General features: G+C 52.3%; 2 protein-coding genes across 3 annotated transcripts in view; both read right to left on the reverse strand.

The window, feature by feature from the left end:
- Window positions 1-398: 398 nt before the first annotated feature.
- On the reverse strand, window positions 399-2,398 carry PIGM (phosphatidylinositol glycan anchor biosynthesis class M). The gene has a single exon (XM_045784568.2). The coding sequence runs from the start codon at window positions 2,239-2,241 to the stop codon at window positions 964-966; it is 1,278 nt and encodes a 425-aa protein (XP_045640524.2). The 5' UTR covers window positions 2,242-2,398; the 3' UTR covers window positions 399-963.
- Window positions 2,399-8,623: 6,225 nt separating this feature from the next.
- Window positions 8,624-17,702, reverse strand: part of KCNJ10 (potassium inwardly rectifying channel subfamily J member 10) — a 33,087-nt gene continuing 24,008 nt past the window's right edge. For both annotated transcript variants that reach the window (XM_045783876.2, XM_045783875.2), the window contains one exon: window positions 8,624-12,720. In XM_045783876.2, coding sequence (XP_045639832.1) covers window positions 11,581-12,720 — 1,140 coding nt within the window. In that variant the 3' untranslated portion in view covers window positions 8,624-11,580. The remainder of the gene's footprint in view (window positions 12,721-17,702) is intronic.

The raw sequence follows: 17,702 nt of genomic DNA on the forward strand, positions 1-17,702 counted from the left end.
CAGGTCTCCATTTCCACCATGGAATTTTCTTAAGTGGGGTATTTTTAGCTGGGAAATGCCTTACTAACAATTTAATTTTGTATCACTTAAAATCTAGTAATTTTCATTTTTACAACACAGATGACACTCAATTACCTTAAATTCTATGTGAAAAATATTTTTAAGGCAATCAGAAAATTAAAAAACAAAGAGGTATAAGAGAACACTAAAATGTCCCTAATAGTTTGTGGATTTCAAACATCAAAAGCAAGATGCTATTTTGAAATATGTAATGACTCAAGTTTAAAGATGGGTGAATTCAATCCTTTCTGTATAAAACCAAATGGTAGTCCAATACCGTTGAGACCAAGTGCCGAAAAAACGAAGTAATAAAACAAATACGTGAAACATGATTACAATTTGAATTCTTTGGACTCTTTTTCTAAGCCCCCACTTTTAATACGGAATGAACTCTCCCAACCTAAGCACAGTGGTATTACTTAACACTTGACATCTAAAAGCTGTACTTCAGGAATGTCCCGTGAGTTTTCACAGCTATTGGGAAAGCATTAAAAAGAAAAAGTGGGGGTTAAAAAGACAGCTTCAGACTGTAGCATAGTATAACTGGTATGAACACCGGCTTAGGAGACCTTAGGTCTCTGCTACATTTCTCTATTTTCCTACAAAAACCTTTTAGCATCTGATAGTTTCATCAGATTTTCCATTTTCAACAAGTAAACTTTACTTCCCACGTCCTAGATAACTGAGAGTCTTAAGATTTCCTAGAGGTGGACCTCAATCATTGGGTCCCCTTTATATATAAGGCAACCATTCGTTTTAATTTCCATTGGAATAGGGTTTTATGTTCCAAACTGAGTTTTCACTAGAGTGCACAGAATGTTCAAAAATGTTTTCCAAAGCTCTCTTCTGGTCCATTCAGGACAATCAGAATGTAATCGAAGTGGCGGAAGAACTGGAGTCCTATTAGTCATATTTGATTCTCTCCATGGGGGGTTCCTCCTTGTAATGGGAAATTATTTGAATCAGGATGGAACAGTTGATAAGAAGGAAGAACAAACCAGCTAACCAGATAAACAGAAAGGTGTTCTTTCCCTGAAACTCCAGAATATAGGCAGGAGCCAGCCATAAGGCCTGCCCTATAAACCACAGCATTAGGAGAACCACAGCTCGTTTCCAGGGTATTCTCACCAGCGGCATCACGAGGGGCAGCAGGCAAAGGTACCAGAGAAAATACTGGGAGGTGCAGACTTTGTTAAAAGTCACAAAAATGGCCGTGTGCAGGAAACAGCAGAAGACGAGGTCTCTGTAGTAGGCGAAGGACACGGCCGAGAGCAGCACGAACTGTGGCAAGAAGGCGGCGATGCCCAGGGAGGGGCTCCACGGGCTCTCCGCGGTCAAGTACAGCATGTAGAAGTAAGGCGAAAAGTTGTGCCGGATGTCCCGCCTCGTCAGGTGATACAGGTAGGTGTGTTCCAAAAACTCCCAGCCGTATTTACTGTAAAAGCCGAAGCTCAGGGCGGAAAACGTGAGCCCGGCCACAGCCACGAAGAGCAGCACGGACCGACTGCACAGCCTCCTGAGGAATTCGGACAGACGGGCCTGGAAGGAGCAGCGGGGCTGGCGGGGGCCCGGGTCGCCGCCGCCGCCGCGCTCCGGGAGCAGGTGCAGGGCGATGGGAAGGATGTAGGTCACCGGGTACATCTTCATATGCACGGCGAGGCCATAGGCCACCGCGGCGCACGCCACCTGCCTCCTCGCGAGCAGGTACAGCGTCGTCAGCACCAGCGCCGCCACCAGCGAGTCCGCGTTGCCCCGGCTGGACACCGCCATGGGGAGCGGGTTGAGAAGCCAGAAGACGCAGTAGCCGCAGGCCCGGCGCCGGCCCAGGCCCTGGAGCAGCAGCAGGCGGTAGAGGAGGAAGGCGGTGAGGAGGTCGCAGCTGATGAACAGAAACTTCCCGAAGAGCTCACACAGGCAGACGTTGGGCGTGAGCAGCCAGCCCAGCAGCGGCGTGTAGCGGTAGGTGGCCCGCAGGTACGGGGAGCGCCCTTGCGTGATGAACCGCGCGGCGTCCGTGAAAACCTGGTAGTCCACGTCCGTGTAGCGCACGAGCAGCGTCCGGTCCTGGAAGACCCCGTAGAAAACCAGGGCCACCCGGGCGAGGAAGGCCACCCCGAAGACCCCGGCAGGCGGCACCCGCAGGCTCAGGAACCATTCTCCCCAGTGCTTGGTCGGGCCCATGACCGCACGGCGCGTCAGCCGCTCGGCCCCAGCCCCGAGCTGCCCTCGAAGCCCCGACCCTCGCTCGGCGCCCGTGCGTCAGGCGGCCTGCGCATCTCCCACCTGCCCGCAGGCAACCGAAACTACCGCGGGACGGTCGCTTCCGGCACAAAGCCCCGCCCCCGTCCCGCTTCCGGTGGGAGGTGGCGCGCCGCGCTCTCAGTGGCCCGGCCGAGATTGCCTTCCTCTGGATTGGCTGCGTCGCTGCCGCTCCTTCGTCCAGCGGGGGCGGAAATTCCGGTCCGTGCGGGAGGTGAGGTGCACTAGCCCGGGAGGCCGGCCGGTCTTGTCGCGGAGCGGGAGGGCTCTCTTTTTCGCGTGATGCCCCTTCCCGCGCCGGAGCTCCGTTCCGCGGAGGTGGAGCCTGAGACGGAGCGAGCTTCCAGCCGCGTCCCCCGGCCCCGGGCTGGAGACCGGTGAGAGCGCTTGCCGGGCGTCCCACCGCCTGCTCGCGGGTAACCGGGGCTCGTGGGCCGGGCCGAGCGTGCATGTCGCCTGCGTGCCCGGGACGTACCCCTATTTTGAAACTGTTCCTTCTGTGTCCAAACTTGAAGTGAGCTGAGTGTCCGGTGTCTTGTCCGGCAGCCCTGGATGGAGGGGTAGGAGGGGAGACCGGGGAAGCTGCCCCGGGGCCTCGCTGCTGCGAACTTGGCTCTTCCTTGTGTCACGGTTGCCTTGCCGTCCCCAGCCAGCGCTTGACCCTTCAGGCCTCAGCTCAGGTGTTAACTCCTAAAAGCACATCCTGGCTCCCAGCCTGTGGTTTCATCCGCCGTGTGACGTAGCTGCCTTGTCTCCACCGAGGGTGGACAGTCTGGGGTGGTGGGGCTCCAAGCTCTAGGTCATTCGCACACAAGACCCTGCCTGCTACCTAAGTCCTGTCCACTGCTGCCTGCCATCCCAGTGCCCCAGTCCTCTCTTCCGGAATGACCATTCTTTATTACAGCATTTGTCACAGTGCCTTGTGACACCTGATTTTTTAAAAGATTTTATTTATTTATTTGAGAGAGAGAGAGCACGAGCGGGGGGGGATGGGCAGGCAGAGGGAGAAGTAGATTCCCCGCTGAGCAGGGAGCCCAACGTGGGGCTCAGTCCCAAGACCCCCGAGATCATGACGGGAGCCGAAGGCAGACACTCAACCCACTGAGCCAACCAGGCACTTCCACACCTGATTTTTCGTTTGTTTCCCTTTTCTCGTTTTCTGTCAGGACACTGAGGTCTTTGAGAACAGAGATTATCTTGTTCTTTTCTGTACCTCAGTGTCTAACACATTAGCAGACTTAAGTAGGCATTCAGTAGAAGTTGAATTGATTTTGGATGTCCCTCTTACCAGAGTCCCTCTAGAGGGGCAGACTGGGAGTGCTCGCAGCTCCCAGTCCTTTCTTTAAGATATCCTTTACCTATCTCAAGTTCTGCCCCCTTCCCCCACCCGGGACGACCCCTGCTTCCCTGAATTTCTCACCAGGAGTCCCGCCCATTAGCGCTTTTCCCTTCCGCCGGCACGTAGGCACGAATTGTACTTAGTCTGCAGAATTGCGAAACCATCGTTCATTTTAAGTGATAGTCATAACCTTTTCAGTGAGATTGTAGGGTTTTTGAGGTTAGGGATTATATCTTACCCTTAGGTTTTTTTCAGTTACTCAATTTACTGCAGTCTCAGGCACATTATAAGTGTTCAGCAACTACCGACTTACTTGATTATACAGATTGATCTGGCTTCCTAGGGGAAGTTTTCTGGGCGAGAATAAAGAGAGTAGATAACTCCCTTCAGTCTCAACATGCAGCTCCCAGGACTGCTCCCCCCACCTCATCCATCATACAATTTACATTTACCCTTTGGATGAACCATGTTAATTATATACATTACATATTCATATTCTAGTATTTTTTCTCCTTCTATGTGCCTTAGTGTAATTATATGCCTCATGTTGGTAGTTACTTTTTTTTTTAAGATTTTATTTATTTATTTGTCAGAGAGACAGAGAGAGCACAAGCAGGGTGAGGAGCAGAGGGAGAGGGAGAAGCAGACTCCTTGATGACCAGGGAGCCTGATGCAGGGCTTGATCCCAGGACCCCGAGATCATGACCTGAGCCAAAGGCAGACGCTTAACCAGCTGAGCCACCCAGGCACCCCAGCAATTCTAACTACCGTGTGGCTAACCTGTAAATAAAATGTTGATGATGAATTCTGATTTCCTGCTCCGCCTTGTCTCATTTGATCTCTTGTCTGAATCTTTCTGATATTCACTCTCCCTATGACTCTAGTTACTCTGTCTGCCAGTGATAGCTAAGTGAGGTCTAGTCCCAGAGAGGAGAGGATATGGGAGGTGGGTGTCTGAGGGTTAACTAAGGGTTCCTCTGGTGGTTGTTTTAGGTGGTGCGGCGGAAAGGCCTCAACCAATCTGACCCTATAGAGCTTACCTATTAAATAGGTGGGAGGCACCAAATTGGGCAGATAAGGAAACAAACAGTGAATGAAAAGAAACTCTGCTTGGATCACTGATGTCAAAGGAGTGAGATACAGAAGTAGTCGTGGGACCAAAGAAGGGACTGGAGTTCAGGAAAATAACTTGGACCTGGAGGTCTGACTTCCTATACAGCTTCTAGGTGGGACAGAAGGATTCCAGGCTTTAAAGAACCCATACTGAGCTTTTTGCATTGGGCTCAGGGATTCTATTTCTCACCTCTTTCCAAAAGAGCTAGTTTTCTCAGATGCTCAGCTGTTCATTACCTCTTGAGTTATCACTTACAGTCCTAATTCCCCCTTTCACTGGCTGCCTCCAGGCTTTTGCCCGAGTAGAGCCAGCTACACATGTGCATAGCTTGTCCCCAGCATCCTTAGCCAGGGCCTTGACCTTGGTCACTATACTGTTTTGCTCTCTTTAGCTTTCCAGATCTCTCCCTCTTTTTGCCCTGTTCTGGGCAGCATCACGCTGTCTTCCCCGCCATCTGGCTCCCCGGTAGAATAGGCCAGTGGGAGGCACTAGCAGATCTTTGACAGTGGCTGCATCCTGCTGCCTACGACCATGGCTTCCCCTGGAGCCACAGCCCCCTCCCTTGGCTACCACTCACACCAGTCTCCAGTCACCATCCTGCCGGGTTTAAGACTGGTGAAGGCTTTCCTGCTGTGGGGAGGCCCTGGGTGCCTCACCATCCCTTGTTGGCTTGTGAGCCCTGCCCACACCTTTGTAAATAATCCCTTCATTAAATCCTACCTGTATTGGCTCTTTGAGTATACCCTCTGTTTTCTGCTGGAGTACTGGCTGATTCAATCACTTTCTTTGTTTCGTTTTTTTAGATCTTGCTTATATTTCCTGCTTGTAATTTCTTCGGAATCTCTTCCTAATTCTTTTCATGCTCAGTGCCCTGTACCTTCATCCAGACCTTCAACAATTCCATTTAATAATATGTAACGCCCACCTCCACTACCCTAGGATCTCTGGCAATTACCTTTCCCCCAAGCTTTGACAAGTCTCTTAACTGGTTTAGTGTCTCCTGTCTCCCAATTCTCCTGCTAGGTTAATATTCATAAATAGTACTTTTATTAGATTCTTTCCTTCCTCAAATATCTTCAATGGCTCCCAACTGCCTATAGAAAAAAATAATAGACCATTTAGCCTGACATTCAGTTCCTCCATGACCTGCCTTTGCAGTCTATTCGCCTATAAAGCCCTCTCTTCTAGGTGTATAACCCACCCTTTACATAATATGCCTTGTGCTTTCTTCCTACGGTACTTTTCCTCGTGCTTACCGCCTACAGAGAATCCTGTTTCTCTTCACTCACCTAAATACTCTTAGTCCTTTGATGCTGGACTCGAACCTCCACTCCTCGAAACTCTCCCTAGACCTTAACTAGTAGAAATGATCTCTCCCCTTGCAAAACAGTGGAGCTTATCGTCTGTTTTTTTTTTTTTGACAGTTAATTATGTCATGCCTTATGAAATAAGTTACCTCAACCTTTATTGGGTATTTAGCAAATACACGAGCTCCACGGTGTGCTAGCCGTGTGAACTTGAGACCCATTCCTTCCCTCCCTCTTCCCTTGCTTCTGCTGTGTTTACTGAGCAACATACATGCAGGTCCCCGGGCGAAGTGCCAGGCTCTGCTGGTGACCGAATGCTGGCATGCGTCCCATTCACATGGCACTTAAGCGAGCAAGACAGACACGAGTCCAGTAAGTGCACACGTACGATCACCGCTCCGGCAAGCGCTGTGGCAGACGGGTGTGCGGTGCAGCCGCAGCTGTCACAGGCGTGTTGGTCTGAGGCAGGTGTGGTAAGTGTGAGCAAGGCTGGGGCTGGCAGGTATAAGGGGCGCCACAGAAGAAGAGCAGGTGCAGAGCCCAGGGAGACTGCCTCCCTTCCGGCAGGCGTCCTGTCTTCTCGTTCTTTCTTAGTTGAGTGGTATCTTCCACCTAACAGGAACTCAGTGTTTGCTGATTTGTCTTGAATCTTAGGTCTCATGTGTTCTCACCAGACCTCGTAGATTGATTCCTTCCCTTGCTTAGTGCCTGTCCCTAGTATTTTCCACAGGCATCTCACTCCTAGAACATGCCGTTGATGGGACATCTGGCCCTAGTGTGTGCGAATTGTTATTATACTTGTTCTCCTCACAAGTTTGCAAGTTTCTTCGAGGTTTCCGGGACTGTATATTTCATATATCCTGTATCTCATAGGTCTTACGACTCATCCCTAAACTAGTGTTTCCTAAACGTTCTAGATAAGTATCTGTCGATGATGATAAGAGACCCCGTTTTTTCCCTCCTCCTCCCTCTGTCCTTCCATTTCTGGGGAACAGGAGTTGGTGACTCTGCGATGTGGTACGTCTCATCAGAGAGTGTTCAGGGCTGGATGTGCACAACCAGATCTTTTTCAGGTAAGTGATGGATAAGAGTAGAAGAGAAGGGGCGCCTGGGTGGCTCAGTTGTTAAACGTCTGCCTTCAGCTCAGGGCGTGATCCCGGCGTTGTGGGATCGAGCCCCACTTCAGGCTCCTCTGCTGGGAAGCCTGCTTCTTCCTCTCCCACTCCCCCTGTTTGTGTTCCCTCTCTCGCTGGCTGTCTCTCTCTCTGTCAAATAAATAAATAAAATCTTAAAAAAAAAACCAGAGAGAGTAGAAGAGAAACCCATTTCTTCGAACGTTGGGGCAACATGCCCAACAATGAAACGAATCGGCTTATGGAGCCTGGGGGATATATAAGAAATGTCTGTACACAGTGGCGTGGAAGGGAAATTGGGCACCTGAACCGATGGCTGAAAGGGACAATGCCCAGGACCAAAACAACGTGACTTTCCTGGATTGAGCTGAGCCAATACCCGCATTTCTGAGTCTTAACTTTTTTTTTTTTTAATCCTTTAAAAACTGAGTGTGAAAGGTATTTTGCTAAAGGACCCTAAGGTTGATGAGGGAGCTACGGGAACGAGGGAGGGAGTGGATGATGGCAGTGAAGGGGGAGGCCTGGCCATGTGCTCGGTCCTTGCAGCTCAGCCTCACCCAACCCTCCATTCTCGTAGACAGCCCTGCGGGTTCAGGTCCCAACACCAGCATTGGTTTCGATTTCTAGAAGACGCTGGAGTAAAGAACAGAGATTCGTTCATTTTATTCAGCGGCTTATTCTGAAGAGACTAAAATTAAATAAACCCAACAAGCTCATGTCTTTTTTTACTAGATGGATTTGATCTGGTTTAGTCTTTAATGCGGTGATGGAAAAGCCGCCCCTGGACACTCGTGCTTCGGTGGAGCTGGCCATGACCAAGCCAGCAGGCCGGTGCTAACGTTACAGCAAGGGTGGCGTGTCATCTGTTACGAATGAAGTAGGTTAACCAGCAGGGGTAAAGGACAGGGTAGCAGCTTGGGGAGGGGCAGTATCCCTGACTTGTAGCGGGATTGTAGCTGGCTGCTTTTCTCTGCTCGGGCCTCATAGGGAGGTCCTTGGATGGTCTTACCGCTGGCAGAGATGGGTGGTGGATAACGAGGCGGAGCAGAGTCAGCATTTCAGAAGCCTGTCATGGAACTGCACCCTCCCCCGGGGCAGCCGCTGCCCCCCTCCTCCTGTGTGCCCCCCACCCACGCCCAGTGCCAGGACTGGGAGTGTTCAGGCATAGAGAGCCTTTCGGCTGCTTGCAGCCATGCAGAGGACTGGGCCCAACACCCAGTCCTGCTTGCAGCCATGCAGAGGACTGAGCCCAACACCTCTGCAGTCTGGCGTTTGGAGTCTGGGGTCAGGGTGTCCCCTCAGCACCCCCCCACACACCGATGTGGTCAGCTTCTGGGTCAACAGCCTCCCCCCAGCTGGCTGGAGCTGCCGAGGCCCCCAGCCCTGTGAAGGAAGGGGACATACAGTGGACTTCAAGAAAAGGACACAGAAGGTGCTTTTATTTTACACCCAAAACGAAAGTGCTACAGTGACAGGACACCACGGGGGTGGAGCACGCAGCGTGAGTGGGTTCTAGATGCCCGTGGCCCGAGCGACACCCCCTGCGTCGTCGTCTCATCTCTCTCCTCCTGGGCCTCAGCCCGCAGGGTTTATCAGAAGCCTCAGTGGGCGTCTCCTCACTTCCAAAGAGTGGTTTCCACGCCTCCCTCTCCCATCATCAAACCCGAAAGCCGCCTCAGCCATCTCACTTCCCCCTCGAAACCAGGATCACTGGTCAAAAGTCTGGAAATCCGGGGAGTCCTACCCCAAAACCAGAGCAAGATCTCTGTCCCCACACTAAGATCTCCTTTCTGTACATTCAGTGTATTTGGTCCTATATACGTCTATATACATCTCTCTACGTATATATTATCTCTGTCTCTTTCTCCTTAGGTCAACCTTCCATATGTACCATGTCCTACTTCCCGAGCCTCCACCTACGTCTCGTCTGCTGGTCCAAGGGAGACTCTGGTCATCGATTTCACTGGGTCCCTCGGCAGCACCCTTGGTCATCGCCACACCCTGAGTACCCTCCCCCATCAGTGGTTTTGCCCGTCTGCCAGCTCCCCGTTAGCGTCAGGGCCTAGTGCTCTCCTGACATTTCAGTCTGCGGTTGGTGTGGTCAGGGGCCCATTTCTCACCAGACCTGGCTGCTTCCAAAGCCTGTCCGATAGCCCGAAGAGGGATTTCAGCTCTGAGGAAGAGGCCGTTGTGTAAAGAGCAGGTTAGGGTGGGGGGCGCTGTTCTCGGGGAGGCTTATGGGAGAGTCAGCCAGGCTGTATTAGAAGGACAGGGTGACTTAAAGTGCAGCTTAGAGCAAAGTCTGGGGTCATGGAGGAGAATCCAAAAGGTTAAGTCAGAAAATGTCCTCATTCTGTTACGCAGAATCTGAGCAGAGTCCGGGGGCCTAGAGTAGACAGCAGGGGACTAGGGAGAAAGGATGTCCCTCGGGAGGGACGCAGCTGTGCGCAGAAGACACTAGTGGAGGATGGCTTGCTGATGGGTAAGAAGGTACATGTGCGTACACACACTCACACGCTCACACGCTCACACACTCACACTCCAGTGCTTTGGGCCCTAACACATTGGAAGAAATCAGGTAAGTCTAACGTTGAGTAAAGTTGAGAGCCCGAAACTGGCTCTTTGCCTTCTGTTCTTCTCTGTGTCAGATTTTCAGTTTTTCTGGTTCTTGTTCTCTTGAGAGCTAGGGAACGTTGGTGGGGTTTGCAGTCAGTGAAGAATGAAGGGTCTTCATTTTGAAGTCGTAGTGAGCCAAGTTCAGGGAAAGATGCACATAGAGGATCTTCTGCGGAGCTTGTGGTGACCGTGGGTCCCGCCTCAGAACCGTGTGCGTCTCTCTGTAAAGCTGTGCGCGCAGACGCACGTACACGTTGGGTAAGTGTGTAGCTTGTAACAACTGACCGAGTCCACCTGAACAAACTGGCACTTGACTCATGCAGGGACTCTGTGCCAAGCCATGGGGGGCAAGGGGGGCAGTTCCTTGTACCTAAATGAGACCAGGAGGCACTCTTGGGATTTGGGGCTTTAGAGAAAGTTCTGGTGCCCGTACGCCCTTCTTGGTCCCTCCCATAGCCCCAACCAGGGAACAAGGCACGGCCTGAGGTTGATCTCCTAAAGTATGCCCTTTAACTCACCTGAAGGTGGCTTCGTGGCAGAGAGTGGAGATGGGGCTGGTGCCCACTTTATCCCAAGTCTCAGGAATGGCTAAGGGAGCCCCTGGTTATTTGGTCAGGAGGCGTGGTCTCTTCCCTCCCAGCATTGCCTAATGAAACAGCTGGCGCCTGTCAGAGGGGCACAGGGAGGGCGACACAGAGAATTGTGTCTGCTGGCCAGAGTCCTGCCCCACCCCAAACCCTAATCCAGCACCCCCAATTCCCAGAGGCTCCACACAGCGGTCTGGATAAGAATTTACTTATCCTGCATGGTAGGTAGGGTTGATGTCACCTTCCTAGGGAGTCTGGGCCCTGCATGTATCTGGAACATCATTTCTAGACCTTTCTGTGGGGCCTGGGAACATGCTGGCAAGGCTCATCCCATCCACAGGTCACAGGGAAACAAATCCTCCCAGGGCTGTGTGCAGAATAGGGTCAAGGTTTTGGACAGGAGCTCTGCATTAGTCACTCCACACCGAAGACTTCAGATTCCAGGATGGGTGCGGGTGTGGTGGTTGTGACCATTTTAGATTCCCTGGGTCAGCCTCAATTCTCTGGGAACAGAGGCAGCTATGAGAGAACTGGGTATCTGAAGAGGGTCCACTTGAGAAAATAGAGGAAAACTGGTGACTGGGGTTCTAGGTTATAGTCCGAATTTGCCAGCAGAAATGAACCACACTATGAAAACCCTGACTTCTTTCAACGGGTTGGTAGAGAACCCAGGATAAATGAATTCCAGATTCCCATATTTCTAAGGGCGCAGACCCCGAAAAGACTATCAGAGTCTTGCCTTAGGGAACTAGCTGCATGGGAAATGAGAGCCGGGCGGGGGCTCCAGCCTCAAGTCACCGAACTTGATCGTGGTGGTGGCGGGAGGTGGGGGGAGTCTATCCATCCAACTGCGACGGTCCTCCTAACGTGAGTCTCCAAGCATGGCTGAGGTGTGCTAAGCCGCTTCAGCCTAATCTTCCCTCTCCTTCCCCCGTCCTGGCGTAAGGGAGTTGTGCATCTTGGGTGGGGGTGGGGTGAGGTGAAGGGGACAGTGGAAGGAAAGCTCGGACTCCAGTGAGCCTCGCCTAGCCACAGGCCACCGGGTTAAAGCAGAGGGGCGGGGGGCAGGTGCTTCTGGGTTCTCCAGCAAGCCTGGGTAACGGCCCTCACCCAGGATGCCGAGGGAGGAGAGACCAGAGGGGCGGGGAGGTGGGACCCCAGGCCATCAGACGTTGCTGATGCGCACACTAAGGGCACTGCCCTCCTTCTCAGCTTGCTCCCGTAACGACTCCTCCAACTTGAGCTTCTCGGGGTCTCCGTAGCGTACGGCGCCGTCGCGGAGGCCACTGGGCAAGGCCACCTTCACGACTTGGTCAAAAAGGCTGAAGTCCGCTATGTACTTGCCGCTGGCGGACAGCGAGATGGCGGGCGTGAACTCGTAGCCCCAGAGGATCTCCTCGGGCAGGTAGGATGTGCGCACTTGGCACGTGGCGCTGGTGGACTCCACCGTCCCGCTGAGAATCAGCACCAGCTCGAAGTCCCCCTCACCACTGCGAAGGGGGAGGTCCTTCAGGGGACTGGTCTCGTCCACCACGTGGTAGAATGTGAGCGGCAGAATGAGGAAGGGGCTGTCAGAGGCCGTGTCGACTTGGAAAGTCACGTTGACCTGGTTGAGCCGGATGTTCTCACCCTCCTTGGTCTGGTGGGTCTGAAGCAGCTTGCCGGTCACCTGGCAGCCAATGAGCAGGCTCTTACGCATGTTGGCCACTCGGATCATGAGGCAGGGCTTGCCGTTGTGCGCGGCCACCACGGCATGCTGGCTGAATCGGATGGTCTCCGCCCGCTTCTTGGGCCGGGCGATCTTGGCCAGGAAGGTGCCCGTGATGAAGATCTCCAGGATGGTGGTGAGCACCAGCTGGGCGATCAGGAGCACGATGGCCAGCGGGCACTCCTCGCTGATGTAGCGGAAGCCGTAGCCGATGGTGGTCTGCGACTCGAGGGAGAAGAGGAAGGCGCCGGTGAGCGTGTGCACCTGGACCACACAGGGGGTGTGGTTGGCCGGGGGCCCCAGTTCCAGCAGGTCCCCGTGGGCCACGGCGACCAGATACCACACCACACCAAAGAGGAACCAGGTGCCCGCAAAGGTGGCAGAGAAGAGCAGCAGCTTGTAGCGCCACTGCATGTCGATGAAGGTGGTCCACAGGTCCTTGAGGTAGAGGAAGCGCTTGTCGGCGATGTGCTCCATCCTCACGTTGCTGCGGCCGTCCTTCGTCAGGACTCGGCGCCGGCGGACCCCTGGGCCCACGAGGGGCCGGCTTTCCGTCTGGGTGGTCTGACTGTAGTACACCTTGGCGACCGAGGTCATCTGGAGGGAGCAAGACAGCATAGTGCAGGTTATCGCAGAAATCCAGCCAACTCCCGGCCACCCCCCAAGGCGAGGGAAGAAGTCACATCCGTTTGGTGCTGCTGACTTGTGCTTGGTGTTAGCCAATGTTTATGAGCGCTTGCTGTATGCCAGGCGTCGTGCAAGACGCTGGTGGGTCAACAAGAAAAATGACATCACCCTTGCTCCCCAAGAGCTCACAGCCTAGGGAGCGAGACACGTTCAGTGAGCAAGTAATTGTGGTGCAGTCTGATACTTGTAATTCTTGGGAGAGGCAGAAGAGAAAGAGTCATAGGCTCACAGTTCCTTGAAGGTGGGGCAAGAAGAGAGAAAGGGCTCTACTGGTCTCTATTCCCTGCAAAACCAGTTCTGGGAAGATCTCTCATTCTGAAATAGGATCTCTCCCCTCCCTCATGAATGGCAGAGCAAGAAAGACTATCCTGTTGAAATTGTTCTGGGCCAACCCCCTCCGCCTTAAAACACACAAACCCTTAATTTCCCCACCTGTCCCCCAGCCCCAAGTCCGTACTCACTGGTGACACCAAGATATCATCTAGCTCAGGAAACAGCAGAAACTGCCCATTCTTCTACCCTTTGAGATGTCCTCTGAGCACCCAGACCATTTCACTATGTCTTATTATGATTACTATTATTCCTTTATCATCACCACCACTATCATCATCTATTTGCATCACGTGGGGGAATTCAGTCTGGGTCGGTGGCGGGGTGCAGGTGGGAAGAGCACAGACAGGACCCCAGCCAAAACAGCTCAGCGATGGTGAGGGAGAACCATCACGCCGAGGCCTCCCGGCGGTGCCGGTGCAGGAACGTTTCCCCAAGGCCTGGGGGACATGCCGGGTCGCTGTGGCAAAGTCGCCTTGACCGAGTGAAGTAGGAGAGTTCGTGTATATTAGCTAGCACTTATGTCTGCACAGCTCAAATTCAGGATTGCTGTCTGTCCTGAGGGAAGAAAGTGGGACAAGGCTCTGAAATAGGAGACAGCTTACTTCCTACAAGGTGCCCGCACCCCTGCCCAAGGAGTGGCTTGTACTTTTCCAGCAGAGAAAGGATTTCAATCACTTGGGCCCTTGGATTCCGGATCTGGTGGCCAGACCTTCTGGGAAGGAGAAGAGTGATCTCGGGGGAGCTTGACCCTTGAAGAACAGAGGCTCATCACATTCTCTGTTCCAAAAAAAATCTGAACCACTGCATTTTATTACCCTTCACACGGCTCCCTCACCCCATCTTCCCCATGAGCTGACACCTGGAACACGAAACTATCGGGGCCCACTCAAACCCCCACCCAAGTGGACACTAGACTGGTGATCACCGATGGATGGGAACCCTGGAATGTTCAGAGGCAACCGGGAGCCCGTTTTGCCAGCCTCACACCCACTTGGAACTGTTGTCGGAGTGAGACCCTCATTCGGACCTGGATGCCATCCATTCCCAATACCCTTAGCTACTTGGGAGCGAAGGAGAAGCTCCGTAATTCTGAAATTTGAAGAATTATTAATTAGAGCCCAAGTAAAGCCCCATTCAGTACTCAGTAGTAGCAATAATATTAAATAAAAAAAAATCATGCATAGCACCTGCATCTGTATACCGTTTAAAGTTTACAGGTGAGCCTGCCTTCTCATTGGTCCTCAGACTGGAAAATATGTGAAACCTCTAAGAGAGTTTGAGGAACTATTAGCGGACAGAGAAAGTGCTGGAAAGTTGTGGATGAGTAAACATAATTTTAATTTTCAAAAAGGAAAACAAGATACATTGCACAAACTATAGACAAACAGGTAAGATATTGACCCAAGGCAAGAGTCTAAAATAGAGCATTAAGACTGTGAGTACTTGGGGGGGCACGTGGGTGGGTCAATCAGTTAAGCATCTGATTCTTGATTTCGGCTCAGGTCATAATTTCAGGGTGGTGAGATAGGGCTCCACGCTCAGCAGGGAGTCTGCTTGAGCTTCTCTCTCTCCCTCCTCCTCTGCCCCCCCCTCTCAAATAAATAGATCTTTAAAATAAAATAAAATAAAGATTGTGAGTACTTGGGCAGGTTGGGGGAAGGGCAGTATCGGCGGGACCCAGCGTGGGGTTACCAAGAACAAGTCACATCAACTAACCTAACTTCCTTCCAGGACAAGGCTACTAGATGAACAAGTCCGAGAAATGCAGTAGATAAAGTGTATCTATGCAAGGTTTTTGACAAGATCTCTCATCGTGTCCTTGGGGATAAGACCGAGAAAAATGAACAGAATGCTGCTCTGATTTGGGGACTAAAACATACAAAAATCAGCGGTACTAGCGAGTGGATCATGAGAGCCTGGAGTCTGTTTTCTAGTGATGTGCCAGAGAGCTTTATCTTTGGCCTTACCCTAGTCAATGTTCACAACATTAATTTTATTCAGAACTATACAACACATGGCCATCGGCTACGTGATGACACAAAGCAGGGACGGATCACAAATGCAAGGTCTGGGCAGAATTAGGATCCGAAAGGAGCCAGAGGAGTGGGCCAAGTCTAACAAAAAAGATAAGTACTGTATATGTGTATGTATTGGGGTCCAAAAATTACCTGAGCAATTCTGGATCAGAAAGACGTGATGCGTTTTGGCAACGCTATTTTAAGCTACTTTAGGTGAATTCAAGTGTGTAGAACAGGGAGGTTGTTGATTCTGCTCTGATCTGATCTGCTTATCTGTACCTGCCGGTTTGAGTCTCTAAGGACAATCAGGATATGAGAGGATTCAGAACCAGATCATGTAAGAAACGGCTAAAGGAAACGGGGAAGTTAGTGGGGAGAAGAGACGCTCTGAGGGATAGGAGTGGCTGTGTGCAAATATTTGGTTTGAAGGCTGTCAGGAGAACAAGGGTTTGGACTTGTTCTTTGAGATCTAAGAGGAACCACCAATGAGCTCACACCGTAGGAGGGAAGATTCCAGATTGATACGACAAAGAACAATGTGGAAAGAGCTTCCTCCAAAGGTAGAGAGCGCTCTGTCCCTGTAGGGGTTCAAGGGCAGAATGGACAAGCACTTTGCCAAGATTCCATAGAGGGAATTAAAGCTTGGGGCAGAGGTTAAGGACGGTCTGTAAGCTTTCGCCCACACCCAGGCAGGATCAGGATACCTGCCCCCTCCGCGCCGTCTGCACCCCACACCCCCCGTGGTGATACTGGGGGATCCGTCATCAAAGTCCCAGCTTTGTGCAGAGGAAAGATTCCACGTATCTTGAGGAATGGAAGCTCTTGGGGCCCAAGGGAAGGCTTGCGTATCATTCCCAAAACAATAGTCTATGATTATACATCACATTGCAGTTCTTAAAATATGTAATTTGGCCCTCACACCAGGAATTAAGTACGAAGGTCATCATTAGAATCAGGCTCAGAGGGGCGCCTGGGTGGCACAGTGGTTAAGCGGCTGCCTTCGGCTCAGGGTGTGATCCTGGCGTTGTGGGATCGAGCCCCACATCAGGCTCCTCCACTGGGAGCCTGCTTCTTCCTCTCCTACTCCCCCTGCTTGTGTTCCCTCTCTCGCTGGCTGTCTCTATCTCTGTAGAATAAATAAATAAAATCTTAAAAAAAAAAAAAAAAAGAATCAGGCTCAGAGATTTGCCCCAAGCTGATTAGTGGCAGACTAATCAGCACCCGGTCTTCAGACTCCTGGTCCAGAACCTTTTTTTTCCTTTTTCTTTTTCTTTAAGTAGGCTCCACACCCAGCATGGGGCCCAAATTCACAGCCCTGAGATCAAGAATCGCAGGCTCCACTGACTGAGCCGGCCAGTCGCCCCCGAAACTTTTTAATTACAGCAACTGCTTCTGGGTCCCCCAGGGCCATCGCATGGGTCTCATGGTCTCGGCAAGTGCCTCTGGTCCTGGCAGAGAGGATCGCAGCTGAGCCACAGCGCCTGGAGCTTCCGGAGCCCCGCATTCGGGCTGTAGATTCATGGCACTGGAGATTGGGGCTACTGGCTAGACCTCTGTTGGGACTGCCGCCTCCAGCTGCAGGCCTGCTGTTGCCAGCCTTCCCCCCCCCCCACCCCGGCCTCCGCCAGCGGCTCCCAGCTGTCGTGCCACCTCCCACAGCCAGGCAGCTTTGTTCTCTGCGGGGGCCAGAGACAGAAGGGGGTAAACAGTGCGCTGCGCCCCGCCCCGAGCTGGCCAGGCTCCCGGGAAGGGTGCAGGCCCTAGCTCCCAACCGGCTGTCGCGGCCCCACCTGGAGCGCGCCTACGCCTTCCTCTAGAGGGTGCTGTTTCCCCCAAAACCTTCTCAGCACCACACCAGGGACCATGTCTGAAGACTTCTGACGGCAAAACCAGCCCCCAGTGGTGAAGACAGAAACAGACCATCTGCTTCCTTCTCGAAGAATTGTGCAATGATTATTTCTCTAAAACGAAGGCCAGTCATACCCACAGTGGTGTCCGGCACGCGTCCTCGACAAAGACCTCTCCCACCCGCTGCTTCATGCCGGTGGACTGACCTGGCTTCTCCGGAGAGCTCACGACTCATTTATTCTCCCGAAGGAATGGGTTCATCAGAGCCTTTCTTGCATACAGCTGTGCTCTGAACAAGGACACACTGCTCTTGGGACCCGTGACTGAGTTGGCCCCTGCTGCTTTTAGGATGAACGTAAGCGTCTGAGCATGGCCTTCCAGGCCCTTCATGGTTTGATCTCTGCCTACTCGTTGGCTTTGCTCCTGCGGCTTTTCTGCACGTGCCCTGGACTCCAGCTCTGCAGAGAGCCTGCTGTTACATTCCCTCTACCTTTGGACCTGCTCCCACACTACTCCGGGCCTACCCGCCGACCTCCTGCTTGTCTTCCAGAACTTGACTCAAGGGTTAGCTGCCCCCTTTGAAGCCTTCCTGGACCATCCGAGAAATAGTGGGTGTCCTCTGTCTCCCTGGCCTCACCCCAGCATGGGCTTTTGAAGCCCGGCCTTGTACACATTCCTATTTTATTTTATTTT

The sequence above is a fragment of the Ursus americanus genome, chromosome 2 (assembly GCF_024610735.1).
Source record: "Ursus americanus isolate L20-20 chromosome 2, mUrsAme1.1.p, whole genome shotgun sequence".
NCBI classification, from domain to species: Eukaryota; Metazoa; Chordata; class Mammalia; order Carnivora; family Ursidae; genus Ursus; species Ursus americanus.